The following is a 22,413-nucleotide window of genomic DNA, read 5'->3' on the forward strand; positions in this document are numbered from 1 at the left end:
ATAATAATCAATGATTTTGCTCTTTATTGAGCCATCTTACATATAAAACCTTATTTGTTCATCAAAAATTGTGAATAATTCACCACAGGTTAATGAGAAGGGGGTGCTAGAAAGGATGACCATAACTCTGCAATGTTTGGTTGTATTGGAGAAAGGGATAACGAATCCAGTTGTTTGTGTCGTCCGTTTCGGGAAAGAACCTGCGTATTTGCGCACCCAGCTCACATAGGTGCTTCACTGTATCACATTTGACATTGTCCGTAAGCTTGAGTTCATCTGCACACAAAAAATCATACAATGATGGAAAGACCTGAGTGTGGTCCTTGTTAATGCAGACAGAGAAGAGCTCCAACTTCTTAATCATAGCCTCAATTTTGTCCCGCATATTGAATATAGTTGAGGAGAGTCCCTGTAATCCTAGACTCAGATCATTCAGGCTAGAAAAATCACCCAGATAGGCCAGTCGTGTGAGAAACTCGTCGTCATGCAAGCGGTCAGACAATTGACGACAATTATGGTCAGTAAAGACAACTTTAAGCTTGTCTCTCTATTAAAAAAACGTGTCAATACTTTGCCCCTTGATAACCAGCGTATGTTGTAAAAGTGTTACATGGTCGCTGCCCATATCATTGCATAGTACAGAAAATACACAAGAGTTCAAGGGCCTTGCTTAAACCAAAGTTAACCATTTTCACTGTAGTGTCCAAAACGTCTTTCAAGCTGTCAGGCATTCCCTTGGCAGCAAGAGCCTCTCGGTGGATGCTGTAGTGTACCCAGGTGGCGCCGGGAGCAACTGCTTGCACGCACGTTACCACTCCACTATGTCTCCCTGTCATGGCTTTTGCGCCATCAGTACAGATACCAACACAGCTTGGCCACCAAAGTCCATTTGATGTCACAAAGCTGGCGGGCCGGGCACAGTACACGCTTACCAGCTAGCCAGGTGTACGGTGTAACACATTGGTGCGGCTGGCTTCTGGGTTGGCTGTGCATTGTGTCAAGAAGCAGTGCGGTTGTGTTTCGGAGGACGCATGGCTCTCGACCTTTGCCTCTCCCGAGTCCTTACGGAGTTGCAGCGCTGAGACAAGACTGTAACTACTACCAATTGGGGTAAAAAAATATAGATATATATAAAAATCATGTTGTGCTGGTTTCCAGTGATTTGCAGAAAAGGATGTCTTCCTTAATTGACCCCTCATAAACCTAACGGACATATACCAGGAGCTGTGCCAGGTCCGTCACGTCTTTGCATACAAGCCCAGCAGTAATTATTTTGAAACATCTCAGATGCGTCGTGAAACAGTGTTGTTTGATGAAGACATTGTCTATATAGTTTTTTTGGCCTTTTCTCCCAGCATTGTCCCAGCCATATCCGCGGCAGCAGGAAGAATTAAGTCCTCCACAATAGTATGGGGCTTGCCTGTCCTAGCCACTCAGTTGCTCACCATATAAGATGCTTCTTATTAATGGTATCTGTTGCTTTTATACATGTCTCACTACTCGAAGGTTGTCTTTATTCTCGCTCAAAAAAACTGGCTTATTTTTCAAATTGTCATGTTTCGTTTTTAAATGTCTGCGCAAGAGTGAAGGTTCCCCGCGAGAGAGTAACGGTTAATGTGATTGGCTGTTTATTATTTGACTAGGCTACCTGTATTTGACATTGTGTTGTTATTTCGCTGAACGCTAGATGGTTAAACATTGATCTTTAGTTTCTTGGCAATTTCTCACATGGAATAGCCTTCATTTCTCAGAACAAGAATAGACATGAGTTTCAGAAGAAAGTTCTTTGTTTCTGGCCATTTTGAGTTGTAATCAAAACCACGAATGCTGATGCTCCAGATACACAACTAGTCTAAAGGCGGACAGTTTTATTGCTTCTTTAATCAGAACAACAGTTTTCAGTTGTGCTAATGTAATTGCAAAAGGGTTTTCTAATGATCAATTAGCATTTTAAAATGATAAACCTGGATTAGCTGACGCAAAGTGCCATTGGAACACAGGAGTGATGGTTGCTGATAATGGGCCTCTATATGCCTATGTAGATATTCCATTAATAATCTGCCCTTTCCAGCTACAATAGTCATTTACAACAATAACAATGTCTACACTGTATATCTGATCAATTTGATGTTATTTTAATGGACAAAAAATGTGCTTTTCTTTCAAAAACAAGGACATTTCTAAGTAACCCCAAACCTTTGAACGGTAGTGTACATACTGTACACAACACAAGATACATATTGTACACAACACAAGATACATACTGTACACAACACAAGATACATACTGTACACAACACAAAATACATACTGTACACAACACAAGATACATATTGTACACAACACAACATACATACGGTACACAACACAACATACAGGTTGTACACAACACAACATACAGGCTGTACACAACATACATACTGTACCTATCACAAAATACATACTGTACACAACACAACATACAGGCTGTACTCAACACAACTTCCATACTGTACACAACACAACATACAGGCTGTACACAACACAACATACATACTGTACCTATTACAAAATACATACTGTACACAACACAACATACAGGCTGTACTCAACATAACATATTCAGTGCCTTGCGAAAGTATTCGGCCCCCTTGAACTTTGCAACCTTTTGCCACATTTCAGGCTTCAAACATAAATATATAAAACTGTATTTTTTGTGAAGAATCAACAACAGATGGGACACAATCATGAAGTGGAACTTTTTTAACAAATTAAAAACTGAAAAATTGGGCTTGCAAAATTATTCAGCCCCTTTACTTTCAGTGCAGCAAACTCTCTCCACAAGTTCAGTGAGGATCTCTGAATGATCCAATGTTGACCTAAATGACTAATGATGATAAATACAATCCACCTGTGAGTAATCAAGTCTCCGTATAAATGCACCTGCACTGTGATAGTCTCAGAGGTCCGTTAAAAGCGCAGAGAGCATCTTGAAGAACAAGGAACACACCAGGCAGGTCCGAGATACTGTTGTGAAGAAGTTTAAAGCCGGAATTGGATACAAAAAGATTTCCCAAGCTTTAAACATCCCAAGAAGCACTGTGCAAGCGATAATATTGAAATGGAAGGAGTATCAGACCACTGCAAATCTACCAAGACCTGGCCGTCCCTCTAAACTTTCAGCTCATACAAGGAGAAGACTGATCAGAGATGCAGCCAAGAGGCCCATGATCACTCTGGATGAACTGCAGAGATCTACAGCTGAGGTGGGACACTCTGTCCATAGGACAACAATAAGTCGTATATTGCACAAATTGTTATGCAGGTGAGTGAGGACCCAAAAGCGATTTAACAGAAACAGAGTCTTTTAATGTCCAAACAGGGAAAACATAAATCCTCAATCTTTACAGGAGATGTCCAAACAGGGAAAACATAAATCCTCTATCTTTACAGGAGAGTCCCCCTTCTAGTAGTAGAGGAGAATTGCAGGGCTAGCGGCAACAGACTGCAGGTCCCTTCGGGTAGGCGCGGGCCGTAGAGGATAGAGACACCTGCTCACACGCAGTATCTGATGAAGAGGCAGATTACGACAGGACGGAACAAGGGCAAAGCAAACAAGAATCCGACAAGGACAGAAGCAGAAACAGAGAGAGAAATAGAGACCTAATCAGAGGGCAAAAGAGGGGACAGGTGTGAGAGAGTAAACGAGGTCGTTAGGAGAATGAGGAACAGCTGGGAGCAGGAACGGAACGATAGAGAGAGAGAGAGATAGAGAGAGAGAGAGAAAGAAACCTAATACGACCAGCAGGGGGAAACGAAGAGAAGAGAAAGCACAGGGACAAGACATGACAATACATGACAGTACCCCCCCCCACTCACCGAGCGCCTCCTGGCGCACTCGAGGAGGAAACCTGGCGGCAACGGAGGAAATCATCGATCAGCGAACGGTCCAGCACGTCACGAGATGGAACCCAACTCCTCTCCTCAGGACCGTACCCCTCCCAATCCACTAGGTACTGATGACCACGGCCCCGAGGACGCATGTCCATAATCTTCCGGACCCTGTAGATAGGTGCGCCCTCGACAAGGACGGGGGGGGGGGGAGACGAATGGGGCGCGAAGAAAAGGCTTGACACAGGAGACATGGAAGACCGGGTGGACGCGACGAAGATGTCGCGGAAGAAGAAGTCGCACTGCGACAGGATTAACGACCTGAGAAATACGGAACGGACCAATGAACCGCGGGGTCAATTTGCGAGAAGCTGTCATAAGGGGGGAGGTTACGAGTGGAGAGCCATACTCTCTGACCGCGACAATACCTAGGACTCTTAGTCCTACGCTTATTAGCGGCTCTCACAGTCTGCGCCCTATAACGGAAAAGTGCAGACCTGACCCTCTTCCAGGTGCGCTCACAACGTTGGACAAAAGCCTGAGCGGAGGGGACGCTGGACTCGGCGAGCTGGGACGAGAACAGAGGAGGCTGGTACCCGAGGCTACTCTGAAAAGGAGATAGCCCGGTCGCAGACGAAGGAAGCGAGTTGTGAGCGTATTCTGCCCAGGGGAGCTGTTCTGCCCAAGACACAGGGTTTCGAAAGGAAAGACTGCGTAAGATGCGACCAATAGTCTGATTGGCCCGTTCTGCTTGACCGTTAGACTGGGGGTGAAAACCGGAAGAGAGACTGACGGAAGCCCCAATCAAACGACAAAACTCCCTCCAAAATTGAGACGTGAATTGCGGACCCCTGTCCGAAACGGCGTCTGACGGAAGGCCATGAATTCTGAAAACATTTTTAATGCTGATTTGTGCCGTCTCTTTAGCAGAAGGAAGCTTAGCGAGGGGAATAAAATGAGCCGCCTTAGAGAACCTATCGACAACCGTTAGAATAACATTCTTCCTCGCTGACGAAGGCAGACCGGTAATAAAGTCTAAGGCGATGTGAGACCACGGTCGAGAGGGAATGGAAAGCGGTCTGAGACGGCCGGCAGGAGGAGAGTTACCGGACTTAGTCTGCGCGCAGTCCGAACAAGCAGCCACGAAACGACGTGTGTCACGCTCCTGAGTGGGCCACCAAAAACGCTGGCGAATAGAAGCAAGCGTACCCCGAATGCCGGGGTGGCCGGCTAACTTGGCAGAGTGAGCCCACTGAAGAACGGCCAGACGAGTAGAAACGGGAACGAAAAGAAGGTTCCTAGGACAAGCGCGTGGCGACGGAGTGTGAGTGAGTGCTTGCTTTACCTGCCTCTCAATTCCCCAAACAGTCAACCGACAACACGCCCCTCAGGGAGAATCCCCTCGGGGTCGGTGGAGGCTACTGAAGAACTGAAGAGATGGGATAAAGCATCAGGCTTGGTGTTCTTTGAGCCCGGACGATAAGAAATAACGAACTCGAAACGAGCGAAAATCAGCGCCCAATGAGCCTGACGCGCATTGAGTCGTTTGGCAGAACGGATGTACTCAAGGTTCTTATGGTCAGTCCAAACGACAAAAGGAACGGTCGCCCCCTCCAACCACTGTCGCCATTCGCCTAGGGCTAAGCGGATGGCGAGCAGTTCGCGGTTTCCCACATCATAGTTACGTTCCGACGGCGACAGGCGATGAGAAAAATACGCGCAAGGGTGGACCTTATCGTCAGAATGGGAGCGCTGGGACAGAATGGCTCCCACGCCCACCTCTGACGCGTCAACCTCGACAATGAACTGTCTAGAGACGTCAGGTGTAACAAGGATAGGAGCGGATGTAAAACGCTTCTTGAGGAGATCAAAAGCTCCCTGGGCGGAAATGGACCACTTAAAGCACGTCTTGACAGAAGTAAGGGCTGTGAGAGGAGCTGCCACCTGACCGAAATTACGAATGAAACGACGATAGAAATTTGCGAAACCGAGAAAGCGCTGCAACTCGACACGTGACTTAGGGACGGGCCAATCGCTGACAGCTTGGACCTTAGCGGGATCCATCTGAATGCCTTCAGCGGAAATAACAGAACCGAGAAATGTGACGGAGGAGACATGAAAAGCGCACTTCTCAGCCTTCACATAAAGACAATTCTCTAAAAGGCGCTGGAGAACACGTCGAACGTGCTGAACATGAATCTGGAGTGACGGTGGAAAAAATCAGGATATCGTCAAGGTAAACGAAAACAAAGATGTTCAGCATGTCTCTCAGTACATCATTCACTAATGCCTGAAAGACAGCTGGAGCGTTAGCGAGACCGAACGGCAGAACCCGGTATTCAAAGTGCCCTAACGGAGTGTTAAATGCCGTTTTCCACTCGTCCCCCTCCCTGATGCGCACGAGATGGTAAGCGTTACGAAGGTCCAACTTAGTGACAAACCTGGCTCCCTGCAGGATCTCGAAGGCTGATGACATAAGGGGAAGCGGATAACGATTCTTAACCGTTATGTCATTCAGCCCCTCGATAATCCACGCAGGGGCACAGGGTCCCGTCCTTTTTCTTAACAAAAAAAACCCCCGCTCCGGCGGGAGAGGAGGAAGGGACTACGGTACCGGCGTCGAGAGCAACAGACAAATAATCTTCGAGAGCCTTACGTTCGGGAGCCGACAGAGAGTATAGTCGGGGGGGGGGGGGGGGGGGTGGTACCCGGAAGGAGATCAATACTACAATCATACGACCGGTGAGGAGGAAGGGAGGTGGCCCTGGACCGACTGAAGACCGAGCGCAGATCATGATATTCCTCCGCCACCCCTGTCAAATCACCAGGCTCCTCCTGTGAAGAGGGGGCAGAAGAAACAGGAGGGATAGCAGACATTAAACATTTCACATGACAAGAAACGTTCCAGGAGAGGATAGAATTACTAGACCAATTAATAGAAGGATTATGACAAACTAGCCAGGGATGACCCAAAACAACAGGTGTAAAAGGTGAACGTAAAATCAAAAAATAAATGGTTTCGCTATGATTACCAGAGACAGTGAGGGTTAAAGGTAGCGTTTCACACTGAATCCTGGGGAGAGGACTACCATCCAAGGCGAACATGGCCGTGGGCTCCCCTAACTGTCTCAGAGGAATGTCATTTTCCCGTGCCCAGGCTTCGTCCATAAAACAGCCCTCCGCCCCAGAGTCTATCAAGGCACTGCAGGAAGCTGCCGAACCGGTCCAGCGTAGATGGACCGACAAGGTAGTACAGGATCTTGACGGAGAGACCTGAGTAGTAGCGCTCACCAGTAGCCCTCCGCTTACTGATGAGCTCTGGCTTTTACTGGACATGAAATGACAAAATGACCAGCGGAACCGCAATAGAGACAGAGGCGGTTGGTGATTCTCCGTTCCCTCTCCTTAGTCGAGATGCGAATACCCCCCAGCTGCATGGGCTCAACACCTGAGCCAGTGGAGGAAGATGGTAGTCATGCGGAGAGGGGGGAAACGGATAACGCGAGCTCTCTTCCACGAGCTCGGTGACGAAGATCTACCCGTCGTTCTATGCGAATAGCGAGTTCAATCAAAGAATCCACGCTGGAAGGAACCTCCCGGGAGAGAATCTCATCCTTGCCCCACTCACGAGCCCGTCCAGTAAGGAGAGATATGACGTAGGCGATACGAGCTGTACCCCTGGAGTACGTGTTGGGCTGGAGAGAGAACACAATATCACACTGGGTGAGGAAAGAGCGGCATTCAGTGGGCTGCCCAGAGTAACACGGTGGGTTATTAATTCTGGGCTCCGGAGACTCGGAAGCCCTGGAAGTAGCTGGTGGATCGAGGCGGAGATTGTGAATATGTTTTGAGAGGTCGGAGACTTGGGCGGCCAGGGTCTCAACGGCATGTCGAGCAGCAGACAATTCCTGCTCGTGTCTGCCTAGCATCGCTCCCTGGATCTCGACGGCTGAGTAGCGAGGATCCGAAGTCGCTGGGTCCATTCTTGGTCGGATTCTTCTGTTATGCAGGTGAGTGAGGACCCAAAAGCGATTTAACAGAAACAGAGTCTTTTAATGTCCAAACAGGGAAAACATAAATCCTCAATCTTTACAGGAGATGTCCAAACAGGGAAAACATAAATCCTCTATCTTTACAGGAGAGTCCCCCTTCTAGTAGTAGAGGAGAATTGCAGGGCTAGCGGCAACAGACTGCAGGTCCCTTCGGGTAGGCGCGGGCCGTAGAGGATAGAGACACCTGCTCACACGCAGTATCTGATGAAGAGGCAGATTACGACAGGACGGAACAAGGGCAAAGCAAACAAGAATCTGACAAGGACAGAAGCAGAAACAGAGAGAGAAATAGAGATCTAATCAGAGGGCAAAAGAGGGGACAGGTGTGAGAGAGTAAACGAGGTCGTTAGGAGAATGAGGAACAGCTGGGAGCAGGAACGGAACGACAGAGAGAGAGAGAGATAGAGAGAGAGAAAGAAACCTAATACGACCAGCAGGGGGAAACGAAGAGAAGAGAAAGCACAGGGACAAGACATGACAATACATGACACAAATCTGGCCTTTATGGAAGAGTGGCAAGAAGAAAGCCATTTCTTAAAGATATCCATAAAAAGTGCCGTTTAAAGTTTGCCACAAGCCACCTGGGAGACACACCAAACATGTGGAAGAAGGTGCTCTGGTCAGATGAAACCAAAATGTAACTTTTTGGCAACAATGAAAAATGTTATGTTTGGAGTAAAAGGAACACAGCGCATCACCCTGAACACACCATCCCCACTGTCAAACATGGTGGTGGCAGCATCATGGTTTGGGCCTGCTTTTCTTCAGCAGGGACAGGGAAGATGGTTAAAATTTATGGGAAGATGGATGGAGCCAAATACAGGACCATTCTGGAAGAAAACCTGATGGAGTCTGCAAAAGACCTGAGACTGGGACGGAGATTTGTCTTCCAACAAGACAATGATGCAAAATCTACAATGGAATGGTTAAAAAATAAACATATCCAGGTGTTAGAATGGCCAAGTTAAAGTCCAGACCTGAATCCAATCGAGAATCTGTGGAAAGAACTGAAAACTGCTGTTCACAAATGCTCTCCATCCAACCTCACTGAGCTCGAGCTGTTTTGCAAGGAGGAATGGGAAAAATTTCAGTCTCTCGATGTGCAAAACTGATAGAGACATACCCCAAGCGACTTACAGCTGTAATCGCAGTAAAAGGTGGCGCTACAAAGTATTAACTTATGGGGGCTGAATAATTTTGCACGCCCAATTTTTCAGTTTTTGATTTGTTAAAAAAGTTTGAAATATCCAATAAATGTCGTTCCACTTCATGATTGTGTCCCACTTGTTGTTGATTCTTCACAAAAAAAATACAGTTTTATATCTTTTGTTTGAAGCCTGAAATGTGGCAAAAGGTCGCAAAGTTCAAGGGGGCCGAATACTTTCGCAAGGCACTGTACATACTGTACACAACATACAGTCTGTACACAAGGCAGTAATAGCTATGGTTTCTGTTTGTCATTTGACATTTATCTTTGCCTTTTCAAATGTACAGATGGCCTAAAAATCTCTATCAGTTCTGATTCATGACCTACTATTCTCTTATCACCTCCCTCTCCCCCGCCACCCTTCTCCCCATCCTCCCCCTTCCCTCTCCCCTCTCCCCTCTCCCCTCTCCCTGTGTGGGGTTTAGGAGGAGCTGGAGTCCCTGCCTCTGAGCAGCATTGTGGAGCTGAAGGCTGTGATGGACAGCTGTGTGTACAACTCTCTGCTGACCTTGACCGTCAAGGACCACAGCAAGAGGACCACCAGTGTCTTCATGTTCCAGTGTGAGGACCTCCGGGTGAGGAGACTGTTATTCATCCCTGACCTTGTCACCAGCCTGTATTATGATCATTATGTTACTCTCATGTTTCAAAATGGTTTTAAATGGATGTTGGTGATTCATTTCAGGCCGATTTCATAAAACGGGACCTAGAGAGAGCACTCCCTCACCAGAGAGATGACTTTAGCAATCACAGCAACAACAGGTAATAACAGTCTACTAATGCGTATAAATTGGTGGTTTACTGTAGGTTATCACAGTATATGCTCATTTTCTCTGGGTAAACCTCTTCTCCTCTCTAGCAGGGTCAATCTAGAAGTTATGTCTGGCCATCAAATTGTTAGGAATCATCAGAAAACTGGCCCACCCCCTGAGCAGAGAGAATGGACTCCTCCAGAAGAACCCTCAGCTCAATGGAGCGCACCGGACTATGGTAAGTCAATGGCATGCTCCAACCCAAAATACCTCTGTAGTCATTGGAAACCATTGATCAAGAGGACTACGGTTGTGAGCTTGTCTCGATCACTGTAAGAAACCCTGAGACGATTTGGTCAAGGGTTTGTTTCCAATGTTAATGACAGATGAATAGCTTTAGTCAAGGTGATGCCAAATATCTTGAAATCAAATCAGTTCTGTATTTATCAATGTGTGTGTTCAATAGATGAAGATCCTACACCTACACCGCCCATGCCCAGAGAAGAGCCCTCTCCTCACAGGAAGGAAACCTCAGTCCAACCCCTCTTTATGGAGGACAAGCCCGAGACAGCCCCTGTCTCACATCCACGCCCATACGCAGAGACTGATAGAAATGTGGTCAGTACTCTGCCTCTATTAATACATTATTAATGTTAGCAGTACTGTGGACGATTGTTTAAGGTACTTTTAGTGGGTTGCATATGAATATTGTACAACATTTTCTTGTTTCTTTTCCACAGGACATCTTGAATCATATTTTCAATGATATTGAGATGTTTATGGGCCAAGTCGCTGCTGTAGCAGCCAAAGCCGAGATGAAAAAAAAGAAAAAAAAGAAGAAGAACAAGGATAAAGGTGATTTAGAAATGTATTTCCCCTTATTCCCAAAAAGGCTACACCAGTGGTTAAATTGGGCCACAGCTACTGTATGTGTCCAAAGAGAAAAGTAGAATAAGGGTATGATAAACCAAAGTAAGTGTTAGGGTAATGGTGGTTAGGGTCAGGGCAATAGATAGGGTAAGGGTTGAGTTGGGGTGTGGACATGAAGCTAGAATTAGGGACAGGGTTAGTTCGGTAACCAAAACTAAGAATAACCTTAAACCTAATCTTGGCTCCCCCACCTCAACCCATTATTTAACCCCTGGGATATCCCATATTCAGGTGCAAGATGACATTGGGAAAACTATGGTCTAAGGGTTGAGTTTTTTGATGCCCTTTGTTTCATTTCTGAGGCATTGACGGCATGCCACCAGCAGAGGAGTTTAAAACCTGTCTCCATAAAATCAAATACGGGTTCAACCTTCTGGTGTGTATTCAAATATCTCCGTTATTTTTTTGTTGTGGATTAATAAATGCTATTCATTTAATATGAGAGCTTAATCCAGTACCATTCGTCTGTTCATTGCGATAGGGGGAGCTCAATGGAAAGATTAATAATCCCAGCGCTCCGGAATTCGTCCACTGCCTCTTCTCCACCCTGGCATTTGTAAGTTACTGCTTACTCAAACTTTGTTTTCAACACAGGGCTTCACCCATGAGCATATTTTTCAACGTTATGTTTTGAACCTGCCTACCTTCTGTCCCATTTGATTATATAAGCAAATGAATTGACAGTGTATGATAACTTCCCATCAATTAGTTCTGTGCGCTTGTTTCGCACCACTTCCGCTACCCCCTCCCTCCTCCAGGTGGTATCCCACTGCCCTGAGGAGCTGCCCCCCACCATCGTGGCGCCCCTGCTGGAGCCTGAGTGTATCCGTCTGCTGAGTGAGGAAGCCACCCCTGAGGAGGACCAGCTGTGGCAGTCACTGGGAGACGCCTGGAACATCCCCAGGTGAGAATCAGTGATTAGTATCTTATCAGGGAATTGGGTGAGTTACTGTCAGTCAGGGGTGCTCTGTGCATACAAATGTACTTCCATACATTTTGACAATGGCTTCCCATGTCCCTGATGGGTTATCAGTACAAAATGGCCCGAGGATGATGAGGACATCCCTACCTACACTCTGGAGTTCTGCGATGGTTGGCAGCCCCCAGAGGTGACCCACTCTCCCCCAGGGAGAGAGCCAGAGAAGAGAGAACCAGAGAGGAGGCAGCAGAGTCAGAATCAGAGTCAGAGTCCATTCTCCACCCCTGAAAAGGTAAATACCCAGTGAGCTGCATATTATAGTTCTCTATAGGCTGGGAAGTTTCAATAAGGTTTCTTTCGATAAGTTCTTTCAAAATATTCCCCTGTAGAGTTCGGCCCAATGGAAGCCTTCACCATCACGGTATGCATTAAGAAACAATTATAAACTATTTAAAAGCCATGGAAGCATTATGGATACATGTTGTTCTGTGTGTGTCTATAGTTCTATGTATGTGTTTTCAGTCCAGATGAGCCAAACTCCAGTTACATGCGTGTGATGTATGACTTCACTGCAAGGAACAACAGAGAGCTGAGCATCTCCAAGGGAGAAGTGGTTCAGGTGAGCACTTTGAAGTCTGCCTGCATGGCGTCTGTCTGTCTGTCTGTCTGTCTGTCTGTCTGTCTGTCTGTCTGTCTGTCTGTCTGTCTGTCTGTCTGTCTGTCTGTCTGTCTGTCTGTCTGTCTGTCTGTCTGTCTGTCTGTCTGTCTGTCTGTCTGTCTGTCTGTCTGTCTGTCTGTCTGTCTGTCTGTCTGTCTGTCTGTCTGTCTGTCTGTCTGTCTGTCTGTCTGTCTGTCTGTCTGTCTGTCTGTCTGTCTGTCTGTCTGTCTGTCTGTCTGTCTGTCTGTCTGTCTGTCTGTCTGTCTGTCTGTCTGTCTGTCTGTCTGTCTGTCTGTCTGTCTGTCTGTCTGTCTGTCTGTCTGCATGGCGCCTGCCTGTCTATCTGTCTGTCTGTCTGCATGGCGCCTGCCTGTCTATTTGCCTGCCTGCCTGCCCAAGAGGAGGTTTTGACAGAAGCATTTGTGTGCTCTGTGCTTCCACAGCTACTGGACATGTCCAAGAAATGGTGGAAAGTAAGGAGCGACAGAGGGGAGCAGGGATTTGTGCCCAACAACATACTGGAGTCAGTGGACAAGGAGCAGGAAAAGCAGGCAAGATACCCCAACACTCAGCAACACTTTATACTGGAACGCCTGCTGTGTGTTATTATGTTGTGTATGCTCCATGTGGGGAACTCAGACCCGTGTTACGACGGTGGAAATGGAACTTTATTCCCTTTTCCCTTTCCCTTATTCACTTTCTCTCTGCGTATTCTGACCTTCATCTTAAGCATGAGGAAATGCATGTGACAGCCAGATATTAGTTTGGGGAGGTGATCACAGTGGCAGAGGTGTGTCTAGAGATACACCTATTCTGACCTTGACTTAATTCCCTCATAATTCCAACACCTTTACTCGCGAGGAAACCATGAATAAGGTTGAGCACCTGTCAGTTCCAAGTGAGAAAACATCTCCTATTTCAGAAAGAAATAACGCCATTCTCCATGCACTGTAAAGTATACATTGATAAGAGCTATGTAAATTAGTTATATGTTTGGAGAAGGGGATTGTAATTACCAATGTTTCAGATGATCTTTCCTTATTGCTGGAGACGAATGTGAAGCCCGTCATATGTAAGAAAACTATAATTCATGTCAACAGGACATGTATTTCGGCCCCTTTTACAAGGTGAATTAGGCTATAAATAGCTCTGCTGTTATTCCCAATTTTAATTGTATGTTTACACAATTTACGGGGATGAAATTTGGCTCAACCTACCTAGTTGATTTATGCACTCCAGAATGTTTTAATTATATGCCTGGGCGTTTCTCAGTTTTTACTCTCAAAAAGCTTGTTTTGGTCATGTAGGTACACTACATGATCAAAAGTATGTGGACACCTGCTAGTCATACTAAAATCATGGGCATTAATATGGAGTTGGTCCCCCCTCTGCTGCTATAACAGCCTCCACTCTTCTGGGAAGGTTTTCCGCTAGATGTTGGAACATTGCTGCAGGGACCACAACCACAAGAGCATTAGTGAGGTTGGGCACTAATGTTGGGCGATTAGGCCTGGCTCGCAGTCTGCGTTCCAATTCATCCCAAAGGTGTTTGATGGGGTTGAGGTCAGGGCTCTGTGCAGGCCAATCAAGTTCTTCCACACTGATCTTGACAAACCATTTCTGTATGGACCTCGCTTTGTGCACGGGGGAATTGTCAGGCTGAAATAAGAAAGGGCCTTCACCAAAATGTTGCCACAAAGTTGGAAGCACTCAATCGTCTAGAATGTCATTGTATGCTGTAGCGTTAAGATTTCTCTTCATTGGAACTAAGGAGCCAAAACCATGAAAAACAGCCCCAGACCATTATTCCTCCTCCACCAAACTTTACAGTTTGCACTATGCATTGGGGCAGGTAGAGTTTTCCTGGCATCTTCCAAACCAAGATTTGTCAAATCAGACTGCCAGATGGTGAAGTGTGATTCATCACCCCAGAGAACACGTTTCCACTGCTCCAGAGTCCAATGGCGGCGAGATTTACACCACTCTAGCAAACGCTTGGCATTGCGCATGGCGATATTCTGCTTGTGTGTGGCTGCTGGGCCATGGAAACCCAATTCATGAAGCTCCCGATGAACAGTTCTTGTCCTGATGTTGCTTCCAGAGGTGGTTTGGAACTCGGTAGTAAATATTGCAACATAGGACAGACAATTTTTACGCACTATGCGCTTCAGCACTCGGGGATCGTGTTCTGTGAGCTTGTGTGGCCTACCACTTCGCTGTTGAGCCGTTGCTGCTCCTAGACGTTTCCACTTCAAACTAGCAGCACTTACAGTTGACCGGGGCACAACTATCAGGGAAGAAATGTGATGAATTGACTTGTTGGAAAGGTGGCATCCTATGACGGTGCCATATTGAAAGTCAATGAACTCTTCAGTAAGGCCATTCTACTGGCAATATTTGTCCATGGAGATTTCATGGCTGTGTGCTTGGCTTTATACACCTGTTAGCAATGTGTGTGGCTGAAATACCCAAATCCACTAATTTGAAGGGGTGTCCACATACTTTTGTATATATAGTGTAACTCTGCTTACCAAATACTGAGAAGTCTTTCAATCAAAACGCGTAAAAAAGGAATAGATTTCCTAAGTCTGAATCGAGCTCCATGTGTTTAGTGCACTGTATTAGTGTGTAATTATCAAGACTTTATCCCCCCCGTTAGGAAACCAGTGGTCCTCCCTCCCTAACCAAGAGGTCCAAGCCTGATCAAGTGAAGGCCTGGCTGGAGCACAAGGACTTCAGTAAAATGTAAGAGCACTCAAACTCCCAATCACATATCACATTAACTATAGATTATTGATCTCTGTAGGCATACATGTGATTGACTACAGTAGTTATAAAGTGAGCCTGAGAAAATGACAGGATAAGTATTGTATCTCTTTTCCATGATTTGTTCATTCCCCCGTCTCTCTCAGCACGGTGCGCTGTCTGGGTGTGCTGAGTGGCTCCATGCTCCTGGGGATGACAAGAGAGGAGCTGAAGATTGTGTGTCCTGAGGAGGGGGGCCGGGTCTTCTTCCAGCTCCAGAACATCAAGTCTGCCATGGCTGTAAGTCCCACACCACTCTGTCTTTAGCACGAAAACGGTTCATTTATATTCTTGTACATGACAGGTAACAAACTGATTTGTTTTTCCTTTCCACTCCAGCTTGCCAGTGAGGTAAGGCCCATAGAGCCTTAGGACGGCAGAAGACAAGATGACCAGAGAGTCACAGACGAGTCGGGACACAGACGAGTTTCAACCCTTGAGCTTCAAGCTATACATTTCCGCTGTGCAGTAGAGAAAATAGTGATTATATCCACTGAAAACAAAGTAAGCAGAGTTTAGTTAGAAGTATGTAGGACGAACGTATCAAAGCTCGTGTTAGTTACATTTAGTAAAAAATACGATTTGTGCATTTGATCAGATCCAATACTTAAAGACAGATTCTCTCTATATATATTCTGTATCAACTGTGTTAACTTAAATATGTTTAGCATATGTATTGTATCAAACCAGTGTTGATGCCACTTGATTCTATGATTGATCTTGATTAATTTATTAAAGTCACCATTTATACATGTAGAAATGTATGTTAAGTGTTATAATACTTTATGTATCTTGTTTTTGATGTATCTGAAATGTAATCAATTGATATACATTTTATTTTGGTAGTGATATGTATGGACATGTAAGTCCGTCTGTATCTCTGTAAACTAATCATGTATCATGTATCTCAATGTTGGCTCTGTCTATCCATATAAATCACTTGTATTATTTGACTTAAGTAAATTAGTTGAATGACACCAGCCAACAACTGAATGAATGATGTAGGATACAACACGTTAGATGAATAAACATGCTTTATTTCATTTTTCAGACGTTACACATGTACCGCATCAGAAGCATTTGAGTAAATGTAAAACATTGGCATTCATTTAAAGTCATGATAGTGACTACAATAGACAAACAAATGAAAGACAACCATGTCAATAATAAAACGCGTGCAGAGAACCTTTCATGGAAAAACATTCAAATGTCTAAAACAAACAATGAATGAATGAATGGAGGCACAAAACAAGTCAACAAACTCTTTGTATTAAACATAATGAAGTGAAAAGAATATGTGATTTTGCAATGAGAAAATCAAATGAACAAAAAACAAAACTCGAAGTGTGATAATTGACTGATTAATTGGTTTGTGTTCTGTGATGACAACACACTGTATATCACTACTGCCCAAGACTCTTTTCACTACTGAACACAGTGCAAGAAAACAAACAGCATTTTACTTATTTCTTCCAACTTTGTTTGTGTGCTTTCAATTGGAACAGAAATACATATGTCAGTCCTTAGTGAAGCTTGATAAAGTATGGTCTATTGTACCAGTAGAACCAACAGGTTCGCTAGCATTGTAGTTTATAAACAAGCAAAGAAACTAAACTCATTTTACAGATGGAGACCAACAACAGGAGTTAGTGAGGTTTTGAAAGAACACATCTGTGAACTCTGATGGACAATCTGAAATGGACAGACGGAAATGAAAAGGTAAAGGTCAACGAAGTTGTTGGGTCCCTCAGTGAGCCACACCTGGATCTAAACATGGATGTCTGATCGTTTATCAAGTAACTACACACATCCTACTCCACATGAGGAGACACAAACCCTTCAAATCATACATGCATCCTCTAATTCCCTGCAAAATACGACTTCAAAGAATCAAATCAAAAGTTGTACTAAACGGTTGCTTGTTTTTTAAAGCCCTCTTTGGATCAATCAAAGAGAAACAGTGTTCCAGTCTATGGCTGTATGTCTGTGGGAAGGATTACAGTGTTTGAGTGGGTGTTTAGGTGTGAATGTACAGCCAGATTACATAGGCATGGCTCTGGGCACTTACCCATGGCTCTAGGCACTTACCCATTATGGCTCTGGGTCCTACCATTGAAGAAGGCCCCTCCAAATAACCCTAGTTAACTTGATCAACATCACTCAATACTCCACTGAGGGAGAGCTACATGGAACACTTCAACAGTCCTAACACAACAAGAACACCAGAAAAACGATTCAAATACTAAATAATAAAAGAATATACATGGAAATATTAAGTCCCATTGTAAATCTGGTGAAAGACAAGGCCAATAATAATATGACAAAATACATCTTTCTGCTTAAACAAGGGCAGTTTAAAATGATCTACAGCAACGAAACTTCAAGTTTGTGATCTAGATATTGATATACTGTTTATATAAACCTTTTATTTCCATAGCCTTTAAAAAAATACACTTTATATATTAAATCCATCCCCATGTTCAGCTTGTCCTTATCTGGTTTCTCAAACATTTACTCGTATATTTTGTGTGGCTTTTGTCACACTTAGGTTTTTAAAATGGGCTGGTAGGTAATGGTATGCAATGCGTGGTGAACAGTTGACAACTAGGGCCCAGTAGTTAACAGTCTTGGCAAATAATATGACTGTACAAATAGAACTCCCACAGTTTGAATCACAGAAGAGGTCCGATGAGGAAAAGGCTCGTTGGGTGAGATGGGGGTGAATTTACAGAACATAGAATTAGGAATTACAATAGGATCTCTATGGTACACATCACATCTGTTTTGGTGACCACGAAAACCATGACTGATGGGGGTGAGTTCATTTGATGCTGATAACAACCAAGCAACTTTGTCTCCCCATCGTTTGGGCGTTGCCATAGTGATGAGCTGGATTTGAGTTTGTTTTGCAGAACTCAAACTAACAACAATCATTGACTGCACACATACTTCATACATAAGTTGTTCAGCTTCCTTGGATTGTCATGTGTTGCTTTTTCACATTACAGAGCACTTTAACCAGCTTCCCAGACACACCCGTGGCCACACAGTGGTCCATGCAGACATGCACAACATCAGATGCACGGTGGAAATGCAGGCAAAGCAGAGCATTGCTAAAAACGCTTCTTCCACTTCACTGGAAGGCCTGGGTAGATAAAGGATAAAGTACTTTAACATACAGCACGCAGCCTGGTATCAGTTCCTTGATGTTAGGACAGCAAAAATGCTTAAGCTTGAAGAGGAAAGGTGTTATGGTTGATGAGGAGTGAGGCGTTGCGGCAGGGCATGAAAACGGAGAGTGACAGGCTAGCAGAGGTAAGGCCTTCACCTGTCTGGTTTGGTGCATACAGGACACTGCATGCAATAACTAACATAGTGGGCCCAGAGGTCAGTCCCCGGGGTCTGTCCTGGTCTCCAAGGGGTGTGGGAGCGACACACACACACACACACACACACACACACACTGAGTGTTGAGGTAATTGGAAGGGGACAGGGGAGCCCCCCTGACATTCTTCTTGACTTGTGCTTGGAAAACAAAGCTGTGGTTTAACATCTCTTATCATACACACCTCTAAGCATCCACTACCAGACTGATATATTTTCTTTAGATATACACAGACATGTACCGCTTCTTTAGATATACACACATGTATCTATATCCTTTTTAGATATTTAGTATATTGTACACATCATGGAATAGTATACATCTACTCTTTTTGTCTGCATATTCTATAACTAATGTGACTTGTTAAATAAAAATAACATTGATATTAATATTAATTTAATGGAATGTTTGCACTAGACCAGTCAGGTACACAGCTCCATGCCCTGATGGCTGCTGCCGTTTCTCTGCTGAATGTCCTGCCTGCTATTTCATTCAGAGCTGACTTAGATCAGGGAGACCGGCCGAGAGGACTCATTTAGCCAATAAATCCCTACAACCTTCCAGAAGCACAGAGAAGGATGAAAGCCATCAGATACCCAGCAGCAGACAGACTGGAATTGTGCACGACTTCTGCTTCTAGGCCACACAGATTTGGTCCTTTCTCCATTTTTCTTAACTCAGTACGTCCATACATTAGAAGTTTGTTACTGCGGTTTCCATGAAACTTTAAGTTACATGTGACTGTTCCTATCAGTGCGCAACGGGTGTTGGAACAATGTGGGGTGGAACATTCACCTATGCATTGTTTAGGTGTGTCCATGTTGTGTAGGTTAGGCGACCCATGGACAACAAACACCCTCATAATATTTATGTTAAGTTGTATCTGCTTCCCTACTTCATTGTGAAGATATTAAACTAGATGAGCTTAGGCAGCACGACTGTGTGATGGAAGAGGAGCAGCTTTCAGGACGGCTAAACTGTGCAGTGTGTGTGTGTGTGTGTGTGTGTGTGTGTGTGTGTGTGTGTGTGTGTGTGTGTGTGTGTGTGTGTGTGTGTGTGTGTGTGTGTGTGTGTAATTTAGGTGATGGGTACAAACATGCCAACAAATCACAGGCTGAACTGTGGGACCCTTTTTCTCATGCAGGGTCACATGACAAAGCAAAGGGCAGAAGTATTGGTTTGAAGGGTCAGGAGATCAAAGTGACAGAAAAAGTGATCCAGGAACTGATCGAAGAACAGATGAGGTGAAAAAAAAACTTCAGGCTACAGTCTCTCTCCTCCCATATGTGTATTAGAAAATAATCCAAGCACTGGATGTTCCCCCTGCCAACCTTGGCCGTGCTGATTGAAATCTCACAGTGAGCATTAGAGAGATAGGGAGGAGTCAAAAGAAGTAGAGAGGAAAAAAAGGGGCTACCCAGAGAGAGTTGAAGAGGGAACCTGGGTTGAGGGAGAAGGGGGGACTGGAACATGAGTCCATACTGACCACCCCCATCACCAACAGAGAGAGTTGAAGAGGGGAACCTGGGTTGAGGGAGAAGGGGGGACTGGAACATGAGTCCATACTGACCACCCCCATCACCAACAGAGAGAGTTGAAGAGGGGAACCTGGGTTGAGGGAGAAGGGGGGACTGGAACATGAGTCCATACTGACCACCCCCATCACCAACAGAGAGAGTTGAAGAGGGGAACCTGGGTTGAGGGAGAAGGGGGGACTGGAACATGAGTCCATACTGACCACCCCCATCACCAACAGAGAGAGTTGAAGAGGGGAACCTGGGTTGAGGGAGAAGGGGGGACTGGAACATGAGTCCATACTGACCACCCCCATCACCAACAGAGAAATGGGGCCACTCAGGGAGCATTGTATCCTTGGCTTTAGTACAAGAGAGCTGAGAGATGAGTGCACAGTCGTTGATTGGTTGTTGATTTAGTGTCCTTCTGCCCCAACGGGGGCCATGGAGAGGGTGTCTTCCTCATCGATGTTGTCCAGCTCCTTGGTGTGCACAGCGTGGGTGATGAGGTTGAGCTCCTCCAGCAGGGTCTCACTGCGGTATGCCACGCGGATGTCCGGGACGTTGGTGCGACGGATGTCGTTGCTCTCAGGGCCCTCCTTGCTGTATTTGGGCCCCAGCCAGTAGCTCTTTGCCTGGAGACAAGAGAGAATGTCAGAGCTGAGCACTTGGCACAAAATGGTTGCTATGCACAACTTAATTGAATTAAATCCATAATTAATCCAGAGACCAAAGAGGGCAAAAAGAGAGATGAGATAAGAGGAAGTAGATGGATACCTTGTGGGAGAAGCCACTCATGAGGACACTGTTCCTGGCCAGCTCACACATGTCACAGGAGCTCAGCTTCCACACCTGTGTGGCGATGCTGTACTCCTCCATCAGGGGCTCCTGAGGTCAAACACAAACGCACGCACAAAAGACAAAATAAGCTTTAAGTGAATTATACTTATTGACTGTACTGACTCACCATTGTGGCTCCCATAGTTACATAGTTGTAGCATGGGTGGTTTTGCCTGTGTGTGTCTCTGTGTGTGTCTGTGTCTCTGTGTGTGTGTCTCTGTGTCTCTGTGTGTGTGTCTCTGTCTCTGTGTGTGTCTGTGTCTCTGTGTGTGTGTCTGTGTCTCTGTGTGTGTGTCTCTGTGTCTGTGTGTGTGTGTCTCTGTGTCTGTGTCTCTGTGTCTCTGTGTGTGTGTCTGAGTCTCTGTGTGTGTGTCTGTGTCTCTGTGTGTGTATCTGTGTCTCTGTGTGTGTATCTGTGTCTCTGTGTGTGTATCTGTGTCACCGTGTCTCTGTGTCACCGTGTCTCTGTGTCACCGTGTCTCTGTGTGTGTCTGTGTCTCAGTGTCTCTGTGTGTGTCTATGTCTCTGTGTGTGTGTGTGTCTTGACAGAGCACCACTGTGCACTGACCTTGGTGAAGTGGAACTGTAGGGGGTCATCAGTGGACAGAGAGACCATAAGGCCTCTGGCCAGATATTCAGGCAGGGGGTTGCGGTGGTAGCTGAGGAACAGGCTGTTGTTGCTCAGGGGGGACATGGCGATGCCAATCTGAGCCAGGTAGTAGAGGTACTGCAGCACTGGGGCCTGGGGACAAGAGGAGGAAAAAGACAATTGTCTATCTTGTTGAATGCACAACTGCAGGAAATCAAGGGAACTGTTTGATTGTTCTCCTGAATTCTCTTAAATTAAAACTTAAGAAACCGGATGAACAAACTCCAAAAGCCAAAACTTAATTCAATAAATCCATCAAACCCAATCAAATCCTTCAGAGGTCACCGATGGAATGGACTCTATTTGTCAGTAGTGTTGTTGCCATAGTAGTGTGTTGTCGCTATGGGAGACGGCATGTGTGCTGACTGACCTTCCTGAGCAGCAGCCCATGGGAGATGTTCTCTGACAGAATGAAACCAGACACCAGGTGGTGGACAGGCCCCGCCTCCCCGCAATGAGGGCGCAGCACCAACGTGTGGAAACCACGCCTCCTGCACGATACAAACAAACATAAAGCCTATTCATAAACAATCCTTAAAAGGTTTGGATGTGACATACATCCTTTCTGTTGTTAAAACATTGATCTAGCGGTCTGTGTGCGGAGGTTCGTTAAGCAGCCTGCTACCTGCGCAGATGGTTGAGCACGGTCATGTTGGCGTAGGTGTAGTAGAGGTAGTAGGAGTAGGGAGGGTTGTCCTCCTCTGTCCAGTCGGCTGGCAGGGGGCTGTCCATGTTGAAGATGTGGTGCTCCGGCTTGGACTCGTCATCCACGCTGTCAAAGCCCACCACCTAACAACACACCGATATGCTCCTTTAAAACAGTGCCTGAAGAG

At 45.5% G+C, this 22,413-nt stretch overlaps 2 protein-coding genes across 11 annotated transcripts in view; one reads left to right on the forward strand and one right to left on the reverse strand.

Annotated features, from left to right (window-relative positions):
• Nucleotides 1-16,145, forward strand: part of eps8l3a (EPS8-like 3a) — a 23,631-nt gene extending 7,486 nt beyond the window's left edge. For 3 of the 5 annotated variants that reach the window (XM_046342376.1, XM_046342375.1, XM_046342377.1), the window contains 15 exons: nucleotides 9,554-9,703; nucleotides 9,814-9,890; nucleotides 9,988-10,118; nucleotides 10,347-10,498; nucleotides 10,621-10,735; nucleotides 11,113-11,186; nucleotides 11,292-11,366; nucleotides 11,569-11,714; nucleotides 11,844-12,021; nucleotides 12,119-12,150; nucleotides 12,252-12,348; nucleotides 12,831-12,938; nucleotides 15,047-15,132; nucleotides 15,300-15,432; nucleotides 15,532-16,145. In XM_046342376.1, coding sequence (XP_046198332.1) covers nucleotides 9,554-9,703; nucleotides 9,814-9,890; nucleotides 9,988-10,118; nucleotides 10,347-10,498; nucleotides 10,621-10,735; nucleotides 11,113-11,186; nucleotides 11,292-11,366; nucleotides 11,569-11,714; nucleotides 11,844-12,021; nucleotides 12,119-12,150; nucleotides 12,252-12,348; nucleotides 12,831-12,938; nucleotides 15,047-15,132; nucleotides 15,300-15,432; nucleotides 15,532-15,564 — 1,587 coding nt within the window. In that variant the 3' untranslated portion in view covers nucleotides 15,565-16,145. The remainder of the gene's footprint in view (nucleotides 1-9,553; nucleotides 9,704-9,813; nucleotides 9,891-9,987; nucleotides 10,119-10,346; nucleotides 10,499-10,620; nucleotides 10,736-11,112; nucleotides 11,187-11,291; nucleotides 11,367-11,568; nucleotides 11,715-11,843; nucleotides 12,022-12,118; nucleotides 12,151-12,251; nucleotides 12,349-12,830; nucleotides 12,939-15,046; nucleotides 15,133-15,299; nucleotides 15,433-15,531) is intronic. The other 2 variants (XM_046342378.1, XM_046342379.1) reach the window with 2 other exon arrangements.
• Nucleotides 16,146-16,208: 63 nt separating this feature from the next.
• LOC124031296 (AMP deaminase 2-like) overlaps nucleotides 16,209-22,413 on the reverse strand; it is a 55,573-nt gene continuing 49,368 nt past the window's right edge. For 5 of the 6 annotated variants that reach the window (XM_046342371.1, XM_046342373.1, XM_046342370.1 and 2 more), the window contains 5 exons: nucleotides 22,206-22,369; nucleotides 21,951-22,071; nucleotides 21,500-21,673; nucleotides 20,869-20,979; nucleotides 16,209-20,726 (listed from right to left, as the gene is read on the reverse strand). In XM_046342371.1, the coding sequence (XP_046198327.1) occupies nucleotides 20,508-20,726; nucleotides 20,869-20,979; nucleotides 21,500-21,673; nucleotides 21,951-22,071; nucleotides 22,206-22,369 (789 nt within the window). In that variant the 3' untranslated portion in view covers nucleotides 16,209-20,507. The remainder of the gene's footprint in view (nucleotides 20,727-20,868; nucleotides 20,980-21,499; nucleotides 21,674-21,950; nucleotides 22,072-22,205; nucleotides 22,370-22,413) is intronic. The other variant, XR_006838102.1, reaches the window with a different exon arrangement.

Source organism: Oncorhynchus gorbuscha, linkage group LG03 (assembly GCF_021184085.1).
Source record: "Oncorhynchus gorbuscha isolate QuinsamMale2020 ecotype Even-year linkage group LG03, OgorEven_v1.0, whole genome shotgun sequence".
NCBI classification, from domain to species: domain Eukaryota; kingdom Metazoa; phylum Chordata; class Actinopteri; order Salmoniformes; family Salmonidae; genus Oncorhynchus; species Oncorhynchus gorbuscha.